The sequence below is a fragment of the Perca flavescens genome, chromosome 12 (assembly GCF_004354835.1).
Source record: "Perca flavescens isolate YP-PL-M2 chromosome 12, PFLA_1.0, whole genome shotgun sequence".
Lineage (NCBI taxonomy): Eukaryota > Metazoa > Chordata > Actinopteri > Perciformes > Percidae > Perca > Perca flavescens.
The window spans coordinates 1652329-1676421 of record NC_041342.1 but is presented as its reverse complement, the minus strand read 5'-3'; the positions used below and the strand labels follow the sequence as shown (position 1 = coordinate 1676421).

Genomic DNA, 24093 nt, shown 5'->3' with positions numbered 1-24093 from the left:
AATACAACAATAATTTTGTTTAGATATGCCAAAATGTAAAAGTGATTATTGTTTGGACTATATTTTTATTATTTTTTCGATTGTTAGTTGTTGACACTTGACCCTATACCAAAAGATGTATCCTGGAATTCACTCAAAAACTTTGATGAATATACAAATATTTTTTTTTTTTATTTGAGTGAAAGAGACAATTATATTGATAATCGCAATAATTTCTGAGACAATTAATTGTACAGTAAAAGTTGGAATTGTTAAGGCTGATGTTTTTATGCTTGGGGGAGATGGAAAAGTAAATGCGGCTAAGTGCAATGGAAACAGACTGAGGGAATAAAGGATATTGTCCCGTCAATGCAGAGGCCACTGCAGGCTCTCCTCGTCTCGGGATGGCTTCTACCACACTTATGTATGCACACACACATTAGCAGAACTCTTCCAAGAGCACACAGCTGGAATATTAGTTGTTCAAAACTCCCTATTTCCATTATCCAATGTGCTCTCCGTTATTATACGTCATCTTCCTTTGTATAATGTATGACTGGCGCTCTTTTACTTACGTCATGTCATAGCACCTTCTACTTCTGCAGGGGTATAACGGCACCTGCCATTCTCGCTCTAACTTCCACTACTCTGGTAACAGGGGGTTGAGGTTAACCGCCATATTGCAGTGATACGCTGCTTCTTCACAACAACAAATCCATAGCGTCAGCCCTAGTAGTGCTACACTTTAATGGCCATTTAAAGTGTGTGTGCACACTAGCGGTGGGACTCACCAGAGGCCTCACGATACCGTATCATCACGATACTTATGTCACAATGCGATATTATTGCTATTTCAAACATATAGCATTATTCTGCGATATATTGCAATTTATTACTTCAATTTTTTTTCCAATTTCAAATGATGTCCCCTAAAGGAAACTTTGTCAACATCCGTTTTATCGCTCTGTTCATCTCACTTCAATTTTTTTGCTGCAAAATGGGATAGTCAAGCAGACAAACTGATCAACACATTTATAATAAAAGACGTTTGTGTATCGATACAGTATTGTCATGGAAGATATGGTGATACTACGCTGTATCGATGTTGATATTAAAGGGTGATGAAACACAGGTACAGAATGTAAAGCTTTCCCTCCAGTGATTTGATTAATGACTAAAAACTATCACAATGACGTCATCAGTGACTATCCGACCTCGACTTTCATCACATTAGAGTAGACTTTAAAAAATCTGACGTCATGCAACCCCCCTAATCCAACTAAAGGCCCATAACAGCAAGGTGGCTGCAGATTACTGTAATACTGAACTGCTCTCGTATCTGCAAACACTGACACACACCTGCAGTATTTATCTGTACACCCATTAGCACTACTCCGACACACAGCACAGAGACAGAAGGACAAAACACATGCACACACACACACACACACACACTCAAACTTGTCATACTCTTTTTGATCTACAGTAAGCTCCACAGCAGCACCTACTGGTCATTTGTTCAGAATCTACACTGATCCTGCCACTTTGAAAGAGGTGGATTGTTCACTTTCTCACACACACACACACACACACACACACACACACACACACACACAAAATAGGGAGTGCTATGAATGTCTATACAGGGAAGAAAAAAATACGCACATTTATTCACATTTACACTCGAAAAAACTTGAACATGCAGGTTTGGGTGCATATTATGCATGCACATAGGAACACACAGCTCCACGCTGAGTCTGAGGTGATTTATGAGTGTACGGCTCAGGTTTGCATGATTTATCTCGCTAAAGCTGCACTGTGCACCTGAGGGACTCAACTCTCCACTACACACACTGCATGGAGGCTTGTTAGTTAGGAAGCACTGGAGAAAGGCAGGTAGGTGTAGGTGTGTGTGTGTGTGTGTGTGTTGCACTTACAAGGCACTTCCAAGACTCTTTTTGGTATTGTATGCTTACAGTGTAATAGTGTTTTTATTAAACATGTATGTGTGCACACATGCTTGTTCACTTTTGTGGCATCTCAAACATTTATATTTAAATAAATGTCTGTTAAGTCACTATCTATCGCCAAAAGAGGTAACACACTGGCCCACTGATGAAAGTATTGCCTAATTTATGTTGGCATACGTTTGTCTGTGGCGACATTCCCAAAAATAATGTTGTATTAAGTCACTGCGAATGCAAACCCAACATTTCCTCCTGCTGGAGCTTCACATTAAAAGCATTTAACTGGCAAAAGGTTGACTTTTAGAAGTATTCACAGGGAGTGCAATGTGTTTGTCAGTAAGCTTGACAGCAGCCGCTCTCACTCAGCAGAAATGGTCATTTTCGGCATTTCTTGACAGGATCAGTTTGAAATATTGCAGGGAGTAATGGAACAGTTAGGAGCAGCCACAGTGAGCTGTTAGATGAAGAGCTGCAGGTGATGGGCTGCACACCTCCCAACTTGTCAGAGAGCTAACAACTACTTTCACTTTGGTTTGTAGACTCATGCCGTGTGCAGCATAAAGGCTGACTGCCTGATCTCTTTATTTGCTCTGCCCACCAGTAAATAGGCTGTCGCCAAATCAACCAGGACTTAAATCTTAAGTATGCGAAAATGCTCACAGTGCACACATGCATACGTCAGCATTAATATTCCTGCGCAGGTATGGAGGTGTGTGTGTGTGTGTGTGTGTGTGTGTGTGTGTGTGTGTGTGCTGACCTGCCTTCAGTATGTCTGTGTAACAACATCCCCAGTGACTTGTGTGAAACCTCCACCCCACTATGAAAGATAACTCAACACTACCTCAGCAGTCTAATGGCCGAGGACACACAGCGGCATCACAAACACACACTGACACACACCAAAGCTGCGTTCACACACTGTAGTCTTGCATTGCCAGACCTTCCTCCGCAGCGCTGTGGAGGAAGGTCTGTCTGGATTTACCCTGCAGAGATCTGAGGAGCAGTTAACCATAGTCCTCAAAAATCCACCAGAGGTTAGAACGCCAACACAAAGAAAGAGGAAAGGGACGGAGATCCGGCGGAACCTGAACAATCCCGGAAATGAAACGTTGCCGATATAGACTAACACACTATGATACACACATACATACTGAATGCCACCAGTGTGTTCTGCGGTGAAAGAACAGTATAGCACAGTCCGACTTCCAGAAAGTCATCTATCTATAAAAGGAAGGAGTCTCTGTCCGTTAGTCCGCTCATGTGCAAAAAATAAAAAAAAAAAAAAAACGTCACACAGCACAGCGTAAGTAAACATAGAGGCCATTGTGTATTACCGCTTAACATATTTTTGTGTGAATAAACAGCAGTTCATTTTTGCTGTTGGATGCTGAATATACTCTACTCTTTTAAAAAGGAGCTACTGGGCATTACATATTAATGTAAGAATGCAGTTCTTTTTGTGATTCTGCGTTTGGAGCATACATTGTTGCGTGTGCTGGAGTTTGACAGTATGTGTAAGGTGTGTGTCTGGCTCCAGGTAGCAGCAGTAGAAGTGTTGCTGGAGATCAGCGGAACACCTCCAGGCGTGAAGTGAACATATCGGGGAAAAAACCCACTGCTGCCCCGGGAAAACATCTCATCCTACCTTAACAAATTTAATAAGAAAAGAAAAGCTGCCAATTGCTTTAAGCACTGTTACTACATTGTTATGTATATGTTTTTGGAAAATTTCTTCTAGCTTAAAAAACTGAAAAATATAGTATTCCTGATCCACAAAGATGTATATGCTAGTGTATCTGAAAATGTTCAAATATCATCAAATGGATCGCTGGACAGCGACAAACACATCCCCACACCCACCCACCCACCCACCCACCCACACACCCACACACACCCACACACACACACACACACACACACACACACATTGCTGGACAGTCTTGTGAATAATCTCTTATACAGTCAGAGAGGAGTAAAATCTACAGGAAACAAAACACACAGAAGAGATATTGACAAGAAACGTGTGTGTGTGTGTGTGTGTGTGTGTGTGTGTGTGTCAGCTGTCCACGCTCACACTGCACAGCCGATGGTGGCTTTTCTGCTTAATTGGTTGATTTGCAACCAGCTTTACGGCTGCCTGGATGTCTGACACATGCTCACACCTGACACATAAAGCACACACAGCCAAAGTCATAAACACACATAGTGGATGGACACACAAACACACACACACACACAATCAAACATACACACAGATGCATAAATGCTCTTATGACACATACACGCACGCACGCACGCACACACCTCTTTTTTCTCCGCAGTCTCAGCATCTCCGACCAGCTCTCATTAATACACACTCTACTGACAGCTCACAGTTGCCATGGCGACCCCCTACCTGTTGCCAAAGGGGACTGGGAGTTTAGGGGCTTGTGAACGCAGCTCAAAACTATCGCAGTTCAATTTGCGCTGTGTGTCAGAGAGCCACCGGTGCTGCTGCAGGCACGCACAATTACCCACTCGGGAACGCAGAACAGTTTCCTTCTTTTCAATGCCATTCAATCGGGCTCACCGCGGTACCAAGCAGTGCCCCGTTCTGCAGGTTTTGTTATGAGAGAAGCCAAATTTTCCACACGAGTAAAATAGGCCTACTTCATTATATGACGCACTATTGTAATTCTTCTCTTCATTTCATACTCCTCTGTTCCATGTTATTCATTCTAAGATAAGATGAAACTAACTTGAGGAAATTGTTAATTCATCATTCCTAGCTGCTCTATTCTAATTAAATCACTGCATACTCTATTCTGGCGATGCCATTTTTCATTTCCATACTATTTTGCGGTCTTAACAAAGGTTTAATATACTACTGGAAAACGGCTCATGAGGCTAATTGTGTCATAGCAGAAATCTTTCCTTTTGCTGTAATAAATGGTAGAGCAGGTTTTAAACGTATACAGAGGGTGATTGGCCATTAAAGATGCATGAAAAGCCCCAAATTAGCTCTATTTACAAAACTTACTGTAGATAGAACTTGTTTTTTTACTTCCACGGAGCAAACTTTTATTCCCAGGATGTGTTTGCTGCTTGTGTCTCCAGAACCTGTCCCATTTTACAGCTTTTTTTTCATCCCACACAACCTTAAACTCAGGCTCCATGCGTTACACAAAACATGAACGAAGGGTCTCCTTTGGCTGCTTCTGTATTCAACTCCATTTCAACGAAATGAAATTTAATGAGTAGGGTTTTTAGACCATCACAACAACAGAATAACGTTAAACATTAAAAAAAGAACTATATCAGTCTACAATCTAAAAGTGGATACTAACAGACTTTTGCTTCTACCAAAAGTGATTTTTCTTCATTCTGGTGTATCTCATCTATTCCGTCATTTGATTATCAAGTCTGGAACAAAAGCAAAGCTTTTCTCATCACAGCAGAGTTGCAACATCCTTTCCTGGAACAAAGTAAGCTAAGTGGAGCTTAAATCAACGTGACAGAAAACAGTGACAGAGAGATTATTCACAAGACTGGCCAACAATGTGTGTGCGTGTGTGTGTGTGTGTGTGTGTGTGTGAGGAGGGCAGATGGCCTTCAGCAGGTCATTAATACCAACTACACCATCCTGCAGTCACCTCTACCACTTGACCCCTTCATACTAAAAGCTGTTGGAAGACCAATGAGGGAAACGGGACAGCTCTACTCTGATATATGGTGAGAACTCGATGTACGCTTAACCCTTTGGTGGAAAACACTGCTTACAGAAGAACTTCTATAAGGACAAAAATAGAAACTCAGTAGAGTCACTAAGTGCCTTCCATGATAAATCCAAATCTAGTATAGGTCAGTATAGTGTAAATTTGCATGTTTAAAACAGTACTTTGAGGTCGAGGCGACTTTAAAGAATTAGCACCATGAAAACCAACTGATAATGTCGATTTATGTCTTGAACTAAAAGTTGCACTATACCCCAAAAGACTTTGGGCTAAAGCTGGCTGGTTGCCAACATGTATCTGCATGCTGCGCCTGTATGAGACTAGATATATTGTAAGTAATCTGGATTTGTACAGAACGAATTTGCTAGCCATTATCACACCACTGTGAATTAAAAGTGTTGTTGTATGCTGGAATACAACTCAAAAATATGTATAATAACAAAACTACAACTGGCACTGTCAAATTGTCCTTGCATTTGCACCAGCATTTTTACTCCATGGCAGGTAGCATTTTGAAAAATACGGTAAATGGCACGAAAAATAAATGAAATCAGTTAAACTTCAACATGCTGAATCAGCCAACTTGTCATTGATAAGGGCCCACTAGTGCTAATGGACACAACACAAAAACTACAGGTGATGGTCAGCCACATACAGCCCAATGGCACCCAACAAATAGTCTTTGATTGCCAGACCTTCCTCCACAGCGCTGCGGAGAAACGTCTGGCTACTCCACACCGCATTCCTAGATGGGAGAAAAACGTGCTCTGGTTTATTGGCATTTTTTCCAACCAATCACAATCGTCTAGGGCGGTGCTAAGCCCCGGACGGAGCCATGCTGCCTCTGCTAAATAGTCTCAGGAAGGAACTTGTTTTGGTGGAACATGTGGACGTTCAAAAGTAGTTTTAGTCGTGCAACAGAAAACTCAGATTGGACAGATAGTCTAGCTAGCTGTCTGGATTTACCAGAGGAAGGTAACGGACATCCGGCCGAAAAGAGGGACAGCCGGCGGCACCGGAACAGTCCTGTAAATGAAACTAACTGTTGTTTAGGGGCATCGGCTCTTTACCCAAAAGGTGGGTGTCCCAACAGCAAAACATACCTATATCAGTTTACATGAGTTCAACTTCAGATTATTATCTCAATAGTAGACTAGGATAGTCCCGGTGAGTAATGCAGACGTCGAAACGCAGCACAGATGTTGGACAAACAAAACCAACAGCCCATAAAAAGAGAAGCTAGCGAATGTTCTGGGAGTGTGCACACACAGCATGGTGTTTCATGTTGATTTAAGGTTTCACTGATATTGTGAAAGTGAAAACATGTCTTTTTTTTTGTAATACAACCTATGCAACGACCAAATTTGAAGTGAATGGTACAAGTGGGTCATGATATGTTATCATATTTTATAATCATATTTTAACAAGACGGGAACAGAGGCCCTAGCCCAGGCAACCTCCCACATATCCAGTTAAACAGGACCATATGTACACTGTATGTGGCTCATGGTATTCACTCTATCAACATTATGTTGTTTCTCCTGGATTTATGAGGGAAGTTCCTCACTTTTTAACCTCTACACTGGGGGCCATGGGAGTGATGGAACTGGATCAGGCTCTGGACTGGATCTGGCCCACTCGGACAGCGTTCACACAGCTTAGGGCTGACTGACTGAGTGGGAGAGGGGGGGGTCAGACTGGCTGTAAATCTCTGAACACTTGATAGTTGAAGGTATCAGGTGCTCACTTTATGTCCAGCTAGAGATAGAGACGCTGTGTGTGTGTGTGTGTGTGTGTGTGTGTGTGTCTTTGTAATAATGTCACTAATGCATGCTCTCCGTTATATCTTTAATGGAAGGTGTTTAACTTTTTTGTTGTACCCATCTTAGACTTGGCTCATCCTTCTATTTCAGCTTTCACACACACATTTCACAAATCTGGCTCTAGGGTAGGCATATACCCTAATTACCAGCTAACTAGACCTACCTACCTAGTTTTTGAATTCTGGTAGATTTTGTGGTAAAAAAAGAACTGGTCTCGTGGTACTGTAAGGCACTACATGAAAGCATCCTCCACACAGCAAGAAGTCTGTCCAGTTTGTCTGCCCTGTAGCGTACTCATGTATACACAGATACTGAACACAGTCCTACCTGCTCCTGTCTCTCCAGCCAGCGGTCCACCATGGGGTGATTGGCACTGAGCGATGAGCGGGCCGTCTCTCTCTGAAACTCTCTCTGATTGGCCCATGTCCCTGCATCCCGCGGCAGACTGCGGTACGTGTCCATAGCTTTATCCTGCACAGACACGGACAAACACAAGGGTTTAATCAATGCCAATGTTGTTGTTGTATAACAATATTAGTGAAGACAGGATCATTTGAAACATAGTACGTAGTCCAAACCATTAAAAAGCATTTCAGTCCTGGCCAAAGCATAACATGCACTGGATCATAAATCACTCCACAACCTATACTGTTCATTAATATTGCCATATCGTAATTACTCTGTAGAGATTTGGGGGAAACGCATTCAAAAGTACATTACAACCAATATTTAGACAACAATAAAGGGCCATAAGAATAGTGCATAATGTCACATGTACATTGAGTTTTTGTAAATAATGATTTCATTATTAAGAGGCAGGATTAAATAAGTTTATACTTCTTCCTTCTCCTTTTAGCACATGTCCATCCATCCATCCATCCATCTTCGTCCGCTTATCCGGTGTCGGGTCGCGGGGGGAGCAGCTCCAGCAGGGGACCCCAAACTTCCCTTTCCCGAGCAACATTAACCAGCTCCGACTGGGGGATCCCGAGGCGTTCCCAGGCCAGGTTGGAGATATAATCCCTCCACCTAGTCCTGGGTCTTCCCCGAGGCCTCCTCCCAGCTGGACGTGCCTGGAACACCTCCCTAGGGAGGCGCCCAGGGGGCATCCTTACCAGATGCCCGAACCACCTCAACTGGCTCCTTTCGACGCAAAGGAGCAGCGGCTCTACTCCGAGCTCCTCACGGATGACTGAGCTTCTCACCCTATCTCTAAGGGAGACGCCAGCCACCCTCCTGAGGAAACCCATTTCAGCCGCTTGTACCCTGGATCTCGTTCTTTCGGTCATGACCCAGCCTTCATGACCATAGGTGAGGGTAGGAACGAAAACTGACCGGTAGATCGAGAGCTTTGCCTTCTGGCTAAGCTCTCTTTTTCGTCACAACGGTGCGATAGATTGAATGCAATACCGCACCCGCTGCGCCCGATTCTCCGACCAATCTCCCGCTCCATTGTCCCCTCACTCGCGAACACAACCCCAAGGTACTTGAACTCCTTCACTTGGGGTAAGGACTCATTCCCTACCTGGAGAAGGCATTCCATCAGTTTCCTGCTGAGAACCATGGCCTCAGATTTAGAGGTGCTGATCCTCATCCCAACCGCTTCACACTCGGTTGCGAACCGATCCAGTGAGTGCTGAAGGTCGCAGGCCGATGATGCCATCAGGACCACATCATCTGCAAAGAGCAGCGATGAGATCCCCAGCCCACCAAACTGCAACCCTCCCCACCCCGACTACGCCTCGATATCCTGTCCATAAATACTACAAACAGGATTGGTGACAAAGCGCAGCCCTGGCGGAGGCCAACCCTCACCTGAAAAGAGTCCGACTTACTACCGAGAACCCGGACACAGCTCTCGCTTTGGTTGTACAGAGATTGGATGGCCCTGAGAAGAGACCCCCTCACCCCATACTCCCGCAGCACCTCCCACAGTATCTCCCGGGGACCCGGTCATACGCCTTCTCCAAATCCACAAAACACATGTAGACCGGTTGGGCATACTCCCAGGCTCCCTCCAGGATCCTTGCGAGAGTGAAGAGCTGGTCCGTTGTTCCACGACCAGGACGGAATCCGCATTGTTCCTCCTCAACCCGAGGTTCGACTATTGGCCGAACCCTCCTTTCCAGCACCTTGGAGTAGACTTTACCAGGGAGGCTGAGAAGTGTGATACCCCTATAATTGGCACACACCCTCTGGTCCCCCTTTTTAAAAGGGGAACCACCACCCCAGTCTGCCACTCCTTTGGCACCGTCCCCAGACTTCCACGCAATGTTGAAAAGGCGTGTCAACCAGGACAGCCCCTCCACACCCAGAGCCTTGAGCATTTCTGGACGGATCTCATCAATCCCGGGGCTTTGCCACTGTGTAGTTGTTTGACTACATCAGTGACTTCCGCCTGGGAAATCGGCGACAATCCCCCATTATCCTCCAGCTCTGCCTCTAACATAGAGGGCGTATTAGTCGGATTCAGGAGTTCCTCAAAGTGCTCCTTCCACCGCCCTATTACCTCCTCAGTTGAGGTCAACAGTGTCCCATCCTTACTGTACACAGCTTGGATGGTTCCCCGCCCCTCCTGAGGTGGCGAACAGTTTTCCAGAAGCACTTTGGTGCCGACCGAAAGTCCTTCTCCATGTCTTCTCCAAACTTCTCCCACACCCGCTGCTTTGCCTCTTTCACGGCAGAGGCTGCAGCCCTTCGGGCCCTTCGGTACCCTGCAACTGCCTCCGAGTCCTCCGGGATAACATATCCCGGAAAGACTCCTTCTTCAGTCGGACGGCTTCCCTGACCACCGTTGTCCACCACGGTGTTCGTGGGGTTACCGCCCCTGAGGCACCTAAGACCCTAAGACCACAGCTCCTCGCTGCAGCTTCAGCAATGGAAACTTTGAACATTGTCCACTCGGGTTCAATGCCCCCAGCCTCCACAGGGATGCACGAAAAGCTCCGCCCGGAGGTGTGAGTTGAAAGTCTGTTGGACAGGGCCTCCTCCAGACGTTCCCAATTTACCCGCACTACACGTTTGGGCTTACCAGGTCTGTCCAGAGTCTTCCCCACCCTCTGACCCAACTCACCACCAGATGGTGATCGGTTGACAGCTCTGCCCCTCTCTTCACCCGAGTGTCCAAAACATACAGCCTCAGATCAGATGAAACGATTATGAAATCGATCATTGACCTTCGGCCTAGGGTGCTCTGGTACCAGGTACACTTATGAGCATCCCTATGTTCGAACATGGTGTTCAATTATAGACAATCCATGACTAGCACAGAAGTCCAACAACAAACAACCACTCTGGTTTAGATCAGGGAGGCCGTTCCTCCCAATCACGCCTCCAGGTGTCTCCATCATTGCCCACGTGTGCGTTGAAGTCCCCAGCAGAACAATGGAGTCCCCCACTGGAGCCCCATGCAGGACTCCAGTCAAGGTCTCCAAGAAGGCCGAATACTCCGAACTCCTGTTTGGTGCATATGCACAAACAACAGTCAGAGTTTTCCCCCAACAACCCGCAGGCGTGGGAGGCGACCCTCTCGTCCACCGGGTAAACTCCAACACAGCGCGCCAGCCGGGGCTTGTGAGTATCCCCACACCCGCCCGGCGCCTCACACCCTGGGCAACTCCGGAGAAGAAAAGAGTCCAACCCCTATCCAGGAGTATGGTTCCAGAACCAAGACTGTGCGTGAGGTAAGCCCCACCAGATCTAACCGGTGGCGCCCACCTCCCGCACCAGTTCCGGCTCCTTCCCCACAGAGAGGTGACGTTCCACGTCCCCAGAGCCAGCGTCTGCTGCCCGGGTCTGGTCCGTCGAGGCCCCTGACCTTCACTGCCACCCATGTGGCATCGCACCCGACCCCAACGGTTCCTCCCACAGGTGGTGGGCCCATGTCAACTAAAGAAATTCACTAATGAAATGAATTATGTTGTCCCTTTCTCTTTTTTAACATTTGTTGGGATATGTTTTCAACAACTGCTGTTGTCTTTTTTAGGTTTAATTTTACATGCTCGGAAAAACATTTGGGAAATGCTTTTTTCCAAAACAGATATAAAAGGCCCTCAATGCATCTGTACAGTATGAATAAAACACTGGTGTGCCACATGTAGTTGAATGTGTACCATCAAAATCTAATGGAATTATTTGAATCTGTGTTTCTGTAAGCCAGCAGCCTACCTTCCTCTCGAGGCTGTTGGTGCCAGAGGAGTGGCGAACTTTCAGGAAGCCGGCGGTGGTGGACCAGCGTGTTGGGTTCTTCCTCGATGGCGGCTCTTCGGTTTGGACCCGTGACTCGCCGCTGCTGAACGGCCCGTTGATGGTCAGCAGGGCGGGATCGCTGCTGCGCCGCACGTGTAGGGGCATATCTAAAAGACAGAAAAGAAAGCAAGGGCAAAATGTTACGGTTAAGGCAAAAGGTTAAGGTTAAGGTTAAGGCAAAAGGTTAAGGTTATTGGATAGTTGCAGGAAATAAATGTGGGGAATCTCCTCTCCTTTAATCTGGGAGGAAATAATATCACTGCTAACCTGTTTGCAGGAAAGTGCTGTATCAGCACTGTATGTATAGAAAACCATACCAATTGCTGTAGTTGATAAGATTCAAGACAAAGGTTTAATATAATGTTCGGGGAAGATTGATGTAAATAGGCTGGAACACATTTTGTTGCTCAAACAGTGTGGGGTAATAAAGGTAACTAGAAAATGCATTTCCTGCAAAAAATGTGTGGGAATGCTGAATAGCTGAATTGCTAAAGCTAAACTGGATGAATAGCTCAAATCCGTAAGAAGAAGTTGAAGTAGTGAGAATAGTTGAAAAAGTGGAAATCGTTAAAAAGTTCAAAGTTGCCGCTAAACTGAATTGTTGGCTTTAAAAGTTGAAAAATGACAAAATATGTAGAACATTGTGAGGTCTTTAGCTGAAGCTGAAGAATAGTTGAAAAAGTGGAAATTGGTTCAATAAGTATGAATTTCATTGAAAAGTTGAATAACACCCCTAATAAAATATAATATATAATAATAAAATAATTTCTTGAAATACATTTGTAGAAAAGCGGGAAGCTAAACTGTAATACTGTCAAAAGTGGAAGTTTCAATAAATTGACTAAAAAGACTTATTATCAGCCATATCCATTGCATAGAACTAACAGGAGAGAGAGAGAGAGGGAAAGAAAGATAGAGAGATAGAGAGAGGGGGGGGGGGGAGAGAGGAGGGAAAAGGAGGGATGGAGAGAGAAGGAAATAGAGAGAGAGATGGACAGGGAGAGAGAGAGAGAGGGGGATGAGAGAGAGAGAGGGAAAGACAAAGAGAGAGAAAGAGAAGGAGAGAGAGGGAGAGACAGAGAGAGAAAGAGGAGAGAGGGAAAGAGAGAGAGGGATAGAGAGAGAAAGAGAGAGAGGATAGAGAGGGAGAGAGAGGCAAAGGGAAAGAAAGAGAGAGAGGGAAAGAGAGTGATCGAGAGAGAGAAAGGAAGAGAGGGGGAGGTAGAGACAGGGAGGGAGAAGGAGGGATGGAGAGAGTGAAAGAAAAAGAGAGAGAGAGAGGGATAGAGAGAGAACGAGAGAGAGACGGATAGAGAGGGAGAGAGAGGCAGATTGAAAAAGAGAGATAGAGAGGGGGAGCGAGAGAAGACAGACAGATGGACCAGAACAAGAGAATAGAACAGAGAAGACAGACTAAAGTTCATATTCCTGCCTGTAGTATCTGGGTGTGTATCTGTTGTCATGGTAACGACTGGCCAGTGAATGTTTGTAGTAGTTGAAGTAGTGAGAGTAGTAGAAAAAGTGAAAATCGTTTTAAGAAGTATGAATTTCATTAAAAAGCTAAAAGTTGACGCTAAACTGAACTGTTGGCTTCAAAAGTTGAAAAATGACAAAATATGTAGAACATTGTGAGGTCTGAGAGGGAGAGACAAAGAGAGAGAAAGAGAAGGAAAGAGAGAGAGAGGGGGATAGAGAGCGAGAGGGAGAGAGAGAGATGGAAAGAGAGAGTAAGAGAGAGAGAGGGAGAGAGAGAGGGAAAGAAAGAGATGGAGAGATAAAGGAAGAGAGGGGGGAAGAGAGGGAGGGAGAAGGAGGGATGAAGAGAGGATAGAGAGAGAGAAAAAGAGAGAGATTCAGGGAGAGAAAAAGAGAAAGAAATAGAGAGAGGCAGAGGTAAAGAAAAAGAGACAGAGAGAGAGAGGGAAAGAGAGATGGAGGGAGGGAGAGAGACAGAGGGAGGGAAGGAGATAGAGGGAGTGAGGGAGACAGAAAAGAAAAAGAAGGAGGGAGGGAGGGATACAGACAGAGGGAGGAAAGAAGACAGAGGGAGGAAAGGAGACAGAGGGAGGAAGACAAAAGTAGGGTAGGAGACAGCAAGAGACGGAGAATGAGGGAGGAGGAGGGAGACAAAAAAAAAAACAGAGGAGGGACGGAGAGAGAAAAGGAGGGAGAGAGGGAGACACAGACAGATTAGGAGACAGACAGAAGTGGAAGGCAACAGATCTAGACTACTGTTCATATTACTGCCTGTAGTATCTGTATAGACTACTGTTCATATTACTGCCTGTAGTATCTGTATAGACTACTGTTCATATTACTGCCTGTAGTATCTGTATAGACTACTGTTCATATTACTGCCTGTAGTATCTGTATAGACTAGTGTTCATATTACGGCCTGTAGTATCTGTATAGACTACTGTTCATATTACTGCCTGTAGTATCTGGGTGTGTCTGTGAAAGTGTTGTCATGGTAACGAATGGCCAGTGGATATGTTTATAAACATGCTTTGATGTCTGTAATCAAGTTGAGGAGCAACACCTGCTGAATCTGTCAGCTGTGCTGTGCTTCAGCTATTCAGAGTCCCTGAGAGCGAGCTCTCAAACAAAGCCTCACAGTGGCAAAACGATAACTGCTATCAGTCAAATGACGTCATCCTGAGCACCACAAGGCCTTTGTGAACGTATCGGTATAAAATTTATATGGATAAACGTAAAAATGTGGTCATATCAGCGATTTCAAAAAGTGGTTCGTTCAGTGTTTCGCTGGGAAATATCCAGGAGTTTTAACATTGGAGCCAATGGAGAAAGATATGGACCACTTGTCATTTGGAAGCTCAACCAGCCAAAAGTAAAAGGCGTATCACAAATACCTACGTTTTGATGTATAAATTGTGTATGACAAGTAGATATTGTGGGCGTGAGAACAATTTATTGAGAAGGGATAAAGATAATTTGAAGTTGAAGGCTGCTCTGATTCACTTCAATGTTAAAAAAAAAGTGTTAAAAAGGTACGGAATAATAAGAAGAAGAAGTATATAAAGAACCGAATAACAATAGTTGGAATGCTGTTGAACAACATTCCCACTAATTAATCATAGAAATTCCATTATCATGCCATTGTGGAATAATCTGATTTGTCCTGTTAAGTCTAATCAGGCAGCTCTAGTTTCTACTTTACTGCCAGTGTATCACAGAGCAGCAGACACTGTGTGGGAACAACAACATGAGGAAGAGCCTATTGAGAAACACCAGTGGATGTGGAAGCCGTCCATTAAAACTCTTCACTCGGTTTAAAAGTTGCAGTGTGTGGGAAGTGGGCCAAGGTCCAAATAAAAACTCCGACAAGGGCAGCGGGCAAAAAACACAACAGCCAGCGCTTGAACACAAGACATGATGTTGTGACATTCAAAATCTCCCACTTTTTGGACCTCTCCAAAATCCCACAGGCCTATTTGGCTGAAATGCACCCAGCGGACCACACAAGAGAGATTGCGTATAAACAAAAAAGTGAAATTGTTTAAAAAGCTGGAGCATCTTCTTCAGATGACAATGCCAAGTGTCATGTTCCCATGTTCTCGTCCAGGATGTTCTGCTGCACAAATGCGGTCAGATGTTTTGGAGGGTGGTGTGTGTGTTCACACAGGAAATACTGTCATCTGTCCAAAGAAAGGAGTGTGTGTCTGAGTCAGCAGTTACTTGAATCTGTGTGTATTGTGAGACTAAGTGCATGACAAGATTAAGCACGTCCATCTGTGTGTGTGTGTGTGTGTGTGTGTGTGTGTGTGTGTGTGTGTGTGTGTGTGTGTGTGTGTGTGTGTGTGTGTGTGTGTGTGCGCCCCTGTTTATGGGTCTATACTTGCTGATGAACTAATGAGGAAGAAGGTCAGTGTGTGTGCGCGTGTGAACAAAACGGCTAAATGTTTAGAAGGATGTGCATTAATGTATATCAGGACACCCCCCCCCCATAGAGCTGCAGAGAACTTTGTTCATTTAAAAAAACACCTTTCTTATTAAAGTAAGTTAGTCAATCAAGGAATCAAACATTGTTATGCTCTCTGTAAAGCAAGCTACTAGTGGAATTAATATTTAATAACTTTGAACAGTTTTAGTCTACAAATATGAACTGTGAAAAGCAATATAACATTACCAGCACAGAATTCAAAGAAACTGCAGCTCTTTGAAAGGAGTATCAGGGACTGCGTTACTTTATTTTAGAGATAAACGACTAGATTATGAACTTCAAGCAGGACTTTTAAGAAATCTTTTTTTTTTTTTTTTTTTTGCATTTTTAAAATCAACTTTTCAAACTGGCATCTGAACGCCTCACATGTTCACAACAGTGGCATCGTCCTTTCATCAGCATTTCCATGTCTGCAGGGGTTTGGAGTTTAACAAAGCCAAGAAATGAACATTAATCAATTTGTGGATTTCAATAGAGCGCTCGGTCTAATAAGCTTAATCACTTCTCTTTTGAGTTTGTGAGCAGAACAAGAAAACTGGCAAAGCCCCAGCGCCTCTCATCTCATTCGACATAAATCAGTGATTGAAAGCTATTCTCATTAGGCGCGCAGGGAGAAAAAAAATAATCAAATTCATTCTCTACCATGACAGACATTTCTCTTAAACCCAATAAAATCCAGCTGATTAGATTTAGTGTTGTCAATTAAACAGGGTGAGAATGTATTAGGGAGACGGTTAAATTGGACGTAACTGGCAGGTGTGATTATGCCCAAGATTTCCATTTCTTACTGCATAGTCACATTCAGCATCTCACCCAGAAATCCAATTAGCAGCGGAGTGACCTCCCTCAGAGAGAGAGAGAGAGAGAGAGAGAGAGAGAGAGAGAGAGAGAGAGAGAGAGAGAGAGAGAGAGAGAGAGAGAGAGTGTGTGTGTGTGTGTGTGTGTGTGTGTGTGGGGGGGGCTGCCGTGTCAATCAATGGCGGTTCACAGGTCACTAGAATATAAGTCAGACTCTAACTAATGGGGTATTTTTAGTGCTAATAAAAGATGCAAATTAAGAAAATAGTTTGTTTTTTAACTTTAATTTATTCATTGGAGTGTGTGTGTGTGCGTGCGTGCGTGTGTGCGTGCGTGTGTGTGTAACAAATAAAAAGGTCAGGGTGGGGCGCCCGGCTAGCTCAGTTGGTAGAGCGGGTGCCCATATATAGAGTTTTACTCCTCGATGCAGTGGGCCTGGGTCTGTCTCTCCCCTTTCATGTCTTCAGCTGTCCTGTCAAACATGCCCAAAAAATAATCTTACAAAAAAAAAAAAAGGTCAGGGTGCGTATTTCTTAAAGGTCCAGTGTGTAACGTGTTTAGTTGTTCATTCTATAAATCTGTGTTGCCCGTTCACCAACTTGTCCTTTTTCATGAATATTTACCTCCACCATCAATTCCAAGTATTCATTTTGGCTTGAAATTTTACATTTGCGTTTGCATGAACTGGGGTAGACGCTCCATATTCATGCTCCATCTTGAAATACGTTAGCCGGTAAGGGACATACAGGACATACTGCTCCGCTTGTGTGTGTGTGTGTGTGTGTGTGTGTGTGTGTGTGTGTGTGTGTGTGTGTGTGTGTGTGTGTGTGTGTGTGTGTGTGTAGGGACATACAGGACATACTGCTCCGCTTGTGTGTGTGTGTGTGTGTGTGTGTGTGTGTGTGTGTGTGTGTGTGTGTGTGTGTGTGTGTGTGTGTGTGTGTGAGGGACATACAGGACATACTGCTCCACCTTTCACGTTTTCTCTGTCACATGATAAACTCACAGCTGCTGCGAATGCTGATAATGGGTATCGTAGTTTCCCGGCCCCCGTGGCAAGTTTGAACAAGGAAACATGGAGGACCACACGTATTCAAAATCCAAATTTCAGGAAAAGAGCAAGAGAGCGGCTTTTTGGAGCGTGAAGGCTACCGTAGCTGTAATATCTACTTTGAACTGCGTGGTGCGAGAGAGTTGATTGGGATATATGATCTCAACGCTAGATGGGAAAAATTCCTACACACTGGATCTCTAAAAGTTATGAGAATTGCGCTTAAGGATGCTCCTTAGGAGTATTGCTAAAAGTGAAAAACAAGGCATATGTTGATGATATAAATGCATGGAAGCTGTGAATGAAGTGTGAGCGGTATATGAGGCAGCAGATATGACGGTGAATCTCTATCAGCTGATAATCAAACAGCAGCAGGTAGTGGAGATGCTGGGGCTTTCATTTCATCAAGTCTTGGCAGAGACAGTACAGTATATTTTCTATATGGATTTTTGAAGTGCACCCTTCCAAAGCAGCTCTCAAGTGATCAAGCAATGGATTAAAATGTACTGTATGTTCACAGAAGAAAGGCCAATACAGGAACTTTTTTTTTGCTCCATTTTTCATTCTTTGAAGAAAAAAAAAAAAAAAAGATCCTTAGTTTCTCACTAGAAAGATATTTTGCAAAAGCATATTTTCTTTTTTAATTTTACTTGTGTTAAATCTTGAATATCTCCAGTAGCAATTAACACGTGAAATTCACAACCATGTGAAAAAGGAAATAAATTATAGAAAATTGGCCAAAACGTAAAAAACAAAACAACAAATCAAACTAAAGCATGGGGAAAGTCTGCTGCTGGCAAAGTAGGTACATCAGAGAACACTATATAGAATACAGGGCAGACAAAAGATGCATGGAAAGAGACTAAATTGAAGCCAGCTTTAAATGTTAATCTAGAATGACCCAATTTCCAATTATGATTTATCTTTTCAAATCCAATTCTTTGAGGGGTGGAGTTAAAACAGGTCACCTGTTTATTTCACAGATAAGAGGAACATTTTATTTTGATTCAATGGTGATTTACAGTTTTTCCGGGCTTTTTTCAATGTAAAGTAAAGTCACACAACACAATAAGCGCCAAGAAGTTGCTACGGAAACCAAAACTTGCGCATGTTAAAGGTGCCCTGCAACCATAGACTGTGTAATATTAATGGACAACGCATCTGGTTCAGCGAAGTGCTGCAAATACAGAAGTGCCTTAAACCTAGCCTAGAAATCTAGATGCACCCTAGTGGCAGCAAATTTATTTTGCAGCCAGGGTCAGTCTAGGCACTCTCCGTTGGCTTGCGAGCTGGAAAAACCAAATTTTGGTCAGGCCAATCACATCGTGTATAGAGTCGGTGGGCGGGCTTATGGCTGCTGCTGCTCCTGGGAACAGCGGTCTTCTGGAAGACTTGGAGTTAAGCTTTTCTGAGAAAAGAACAAAGAACGGCACTTAAGTCATTCTTAAAAAAGGAAGATGTGTTCGCCGTTTTGCCGACCAGATACGGCAAAAGTTGAATCTATCAACTAGCTCCGCTACCGTCTTCGTTGCTCTGCCTGGTTGTAGCGCTATCCTATTACGTGCAGAGGGAATTTGAAAGACAACCATTTATCCCGCCCTTCAGGTTGAGCCCTGTCAATGGTGAGTTCCCAGACCCAACATCTGGATGTGGGTCTGGCTTGTCAGGCTACCTTAAACCTGCATTCTATCTGAATTCCAGCAGGGGGCGACACGTGCGGTTGCAAAAGAAGTTTGGTTTCTGAAGAAGTCTATGAGAAAGTGACCCCAGCTCACTTGATTTATTAACTCAGTAAACATCTTCATAATGAGTTTATGATCTCAATCGCTAGTTTGAAGTCTTCTGCAACACAGAATGATGTTCATTTTTTGTATTATGGTCTCGTTGATTTTAAAATTGGCGCTAAAGCAGGGGGTGTTTCAGGGCGTGGCTATGATGTGATTGCCAGTGAAAGTGTGTAACATAACGTGGCTCCTCCCTCACTCCTCCCTCTCATCTAATATCCTCACATCCCCAACCAGGATGGCTGCGCCCGTAACGGCAAACTCAACGACGAATAGCAGATCTCCACCAACCAATGGGTGACGTCACACATGCTCTGTCCATTAATTATACAGTCTATGCTTGCAACACAAAACATGCATTTTGTTTTTATTCATGAGCTCGCCCAGTTGCGCTGGGTAAAGGATGCTGATAGCCAGGCTCTCATTGGCTAGCTGTTTGCCAATCAGAGTCAAGCAGCTTAGTTTGTTGAATATTAATGAGAATTGGCACAAATCGAGCTGAGTCTTCCTGTAGGCTTTCTATACCACGCTAGAATGGCTTGAAACAAGGTAACCAAAGTATTTCTTTCCACAAAAAATGTTACAGAGTCCATGGCAGAACTTCAGACATTACCACAAAGTCATGAAATACGTGTGGCAGGGCACCTTTATTTGGAACTGATCCGAACTGATCGGATTCGAATCGATTCTAAGTTGGAAGCGGTTCTCAATCCTAACTATATGGCCTTTTCAAAAGTCTCAAAAAGACTTTTCATTCTCATTCGTCTCCATCTAGGACCCCAACAGGCTACTCCATCCAACTTAACACACTTCCTGAGGTCTCCAACCCATACTTTTTTCAAAAAGTCAAAATAAATGTAAATAGTTTCAATTCTTTAGTTTGTAGTTGTAGAAGAAAAAGTGAAGGATTTTTACTTTAAGTCACAACTTTCACTTTTAGCAGTTTCATAAATACAAATCCAGAGGGACACAGAAAGAAAGAATATTTGAGAAGGAAAAGAAAGTATGTGTCTGTGTATATCTGTGTGTGCATGCTTGTTTGCTCCTGCTTACAGTTGTGCGCCAAAGGTTGTTGCTTGATCCAAATTGACAAATCACCTACAAGAGTCAGTTTCCCGTCCAAACTCGTGGCAATTACAGTAGAAGAAGCGACTTGGCTGGCAGAACTGCAGAGGTGGACGGGCTCGGCGTCACATTTGATTTAGGAGGCAGCGAATACAACCAATTAGCCATTTTGGCCGAGGATCAAACGGCTATCTGTGCCAAAAAAAAAGCCCTTCTGTCCAATTAACAGAATTTATGGCCGGGGCTGAGGATCCGCAGGGCTGTGATAAGGTCATGTGTTGGGTTTGCTGTATACTGTGGCAGTTGCTGATATTTAATGCTAATGACGATGACAGATTTGTAATCTGTTAAGTAAGTGTTTTAGTTCCTGATTGTACACACACACACACACACACACACACACACACACACACACACACACACACACACCTGGTTGAGCCAGAATCCTTTATCTTAATACCACATATTTTGCATTTAGCATTCCTTTAGTGTAGGCCTTGTTGTATAAGGTTTTTAAAGCCCAAGCTTCTGTTTGTTGTTCTCCTTGTGTTGCCGTGTGCAGCAGATATATACGTTACCTATTATGTGTTACATAGATAGGTTAGAGGTTACGCAGGGAGGGGAATAACATTCAGCTCATCAGACGTTTCCCTGAAAATAAAGATTCTTCACGCGTCCCACATCTCGAGTCCGAGTTTGTATGTGACTTATGCCTACCAGACACTAGAAGAATCTGAACAGACTTTAAAAAGACGAAAGTCTGACACCATCTCACATCTGTAGACAACCATCTCACATCTAACGTTAATGTGTAAAGACTGGGAATCTTGCAGGGTCACACATTCCAAGACTACAACTAGATTTGTTTTGAAAGATTTAAGCTAGTTAGCTACGGCTAGCGTTAGCTGGTGACTTCAGGGAAAGTCTGCAGATGTTCTGTTCTACTATACATCCAGATGAATGTCTCCAGAATCTGGAGGTCTGTGTTTATCCACCGGTAAATCTACCGTTGGATGACGTGCTTCAGAAGGGTTGAAAATCGGCAACTTTTCCTCTTTAGCGTTTAGCTTAGCGCGGCGCCATAGCAACCATAAACAACACCCGCTCTAGCTGTTTACTGCTTCCTGTTTGGTGCTGGAGGGAGCGCACCCATTGGTTGTTGACAACGTTCACAAGATTTATCATCACTACCAAGACTTAAAACTTAGGATAATATCAAAGATGTTTGATTTTGTCGGAACGTCCAGACAGGAGAAAGACTGACTGGGACTGAGTTTTCTGACCTTACACCAAACGATGGAGATGACGGGAGCGCCCCGACTCTAGCAAGACTCTCAGGATTTCATTAGGATATTGGAAACTAATCTCTCCAGTGTTGGGACTTACTGGTGCGCAGGGCCGAGGGCGTGACCTCGATCTCACTGGCAGCCTGGTAGGGCTGGAAGGCCGAGGCTCCACTGCCAGCACTGAGGTCTGCAGCAAACAGGTCGGGGCTCTGGGTCCCTGTGGAGCTGGCGCTGGTGCCATCTCCTCCGTGGTGGGGCTCCTGCTCCTCATACACTGCTATCAGCTGGAGGAGGGGGGCAGAACAGATCACAAGATGTTCAGTTTAACAACACGCTGCTTCATAAAATGCAGATCATGAAACATCAACAGGCTCGACTGATGTATGTTCTCAGAAAGAACAGGAGCAGTGGATGAAATACAACAAAAGAAATACAGAAAAGTAGACTACAATTCAAGTTAATTTTTTTGTATTTGACAAAAATAAAGCATAACACCCAAACAATAACATCCAGTACACTGGGATCACCTGGAAATATGAGAGAAAATTACAAGTCCAAAGAGAAAGAAAGGGACACAGACATGGGCATATGCATGTAAGAAACAAGAGGGTAATGCTGTGGGTTAAATGGGGGGAAAAACACACACAACAAATGACATAATAAAGTATGAATACCCCAAAATAATGGAGAGTTTTCAAAAGGAAAGTAACAGAGGGGTGGGAGAGCATAGAGTGAATAAGAAAAAGATTGGATTTGGGAAGAAAATGATTGCTTTCCCTCAGAAATTGTTGCATAAAACCCCAAAAGGTTAAACAGCATATGTGAAAATAATAACTGCGTTACATAAGCTGCTCACACTGAGAAGTGTTATGTTAAGTATGAGTAATATGGGGTACAACAATCTTTTCTACATAATATAACATCATATTATTATAGTATAAGACAACATATTATTATTATTATTATTATTATTATTATTATTATTATTATTAGGAAGGTATCCTGCATTTAACCCCTCCTGACTAATAAGGAGCAGTGGGCTGTAAATGAGTTGTTTATGTTCTGTAGCTGTAAAAATTTCACTTTACAGAGATTATGATCTGGAATTCTTATAGCTATATCGCTGCAATAGTCCCACTGCCTGGAGGAAGAATAAACTTCATGCATACCTCACCTACTGACTCCTAAGAATAGATTAGTGCCTATTTTAAACAAGTCATATATCTTTTTACATGTAAAACGGAAACTACGGCACAGAAGTCGCCTTTACACACCAGCTGTTGGAAGTTTCTGAATATTCTTCTAAAAAGCATTTCGAAAGATTAACATATTGAGGCTGTTCAGGCAACACTGTCACACTTCTCACTTAATGAAAGAAGGCAAACTCTTAAAGCAACAATCTCCACGTTGGAAGAGAAGTATTAGCACACATAATTACATTTAGAGACACCCACCCACACCCACACCCTCACCCACACCCACACACACACACACTTCAAATCCAACTACCAGTTTCTAGCACATGAAACCTTCATAGTAGCCACATTTAGCCTGAGAGATGTGGAGTTTTATAGCACGCTGGACAGGCTCCCTGCTGAGAGAAACAGGCTCTCGATGGGAGCACACACACAAACATATTTACACACCTCAAGACTCATTAGGCTCTTTACATAAATGTGTAGACATTTACTTCAAATTAGAGCTTGTGTCAGCCTGGGGCTAATGTGTTCACACAGTAAGTCAAAGGCCAGGTGTGTGTGTGTGTGTGTGTGTGTGTACTTTCAGTTGTAATTTACTTTTATTTATTTTTTTGGCTTGGGTTCACTGTGTGTGTGTGTGTGTGTGTGTGTGTGTGTGTGTGTGTGTGTGAGTCTGAGTGGGACTCATGGGAGAAGGCAGTGCAGTAAGACTTGGTTGTGTGTTGTTTTACGCGTCCACGTCCAGATAAAACATCCTGTGTGTGTAAGTGTCAGAGAGTCCTCCACTCTTCCCTCATTAAGGCCAGAACAGCTGAGTCAGCGAAGCCAGCACCTCCCTCCCTCCTCCTGGCTCGCTCCCCGAGGACACCACAGAAGAAGAACCCCCAACCCCGTGTGATTTTGCAGCCCATGTGGTTGCTATTACATGGGAATCCGTTTACCTGCAGTGCACACTGTAAATGTGGTAGGGGCCTCAAAAATCTATAGCCAATCTGATCTCATTCAAAGGTAGAAACAGTCAGCGATAATTGTCAGAATAAAAGCAGAATAGTATGTTAGATATGATGCGGAATTACAGTCTGACAGAGATTTGAGCTAATTTTACATTTCCACATACTTTTCGTGATGCACAAATCTTCAGAAGTAATGCTATTTTGGTTGGTAAGTTCTTACTACTGTATGAACATTACCATTGATGCTTTTGCTCCTCAAAATATCA

The 24093-nt window shown here is 43.7% G+C and overlaps 1 protein-coding gene across 8 annotated transcripts in view; it reads right to left on the bottom strand.

Moving 5' to 3' along the window:
- pard3ab (par-3 family cell polarity regulator alpha, b) overlaps positions 1-24093 on the bottom strand; it is a 334540-nt gene that overhangs the window by 194363 nt on the left and 116084 nt on the right. For all 8 annotated transcript variants that reach the window (XM_028593795.1, XM_028593803.1, XM_028593796.1 and 5 more), the window contains exons 3-5: positions 21776-21959; positions 11650-11837; positions 7810-7953 (exon numbers count right to left, since the gene is read on the bottom strand). In XM_028593795.1, the coding sequence (XP_028449596.1) occupies positions 7810-7953; positions 11650-11837; positions 21776-21959 (516 nt within the window). The remainder of the gene's footprint in view (positions 1-7809; positions 7954-11649; positions 11838-21775; positions 21960-24093) is intronic.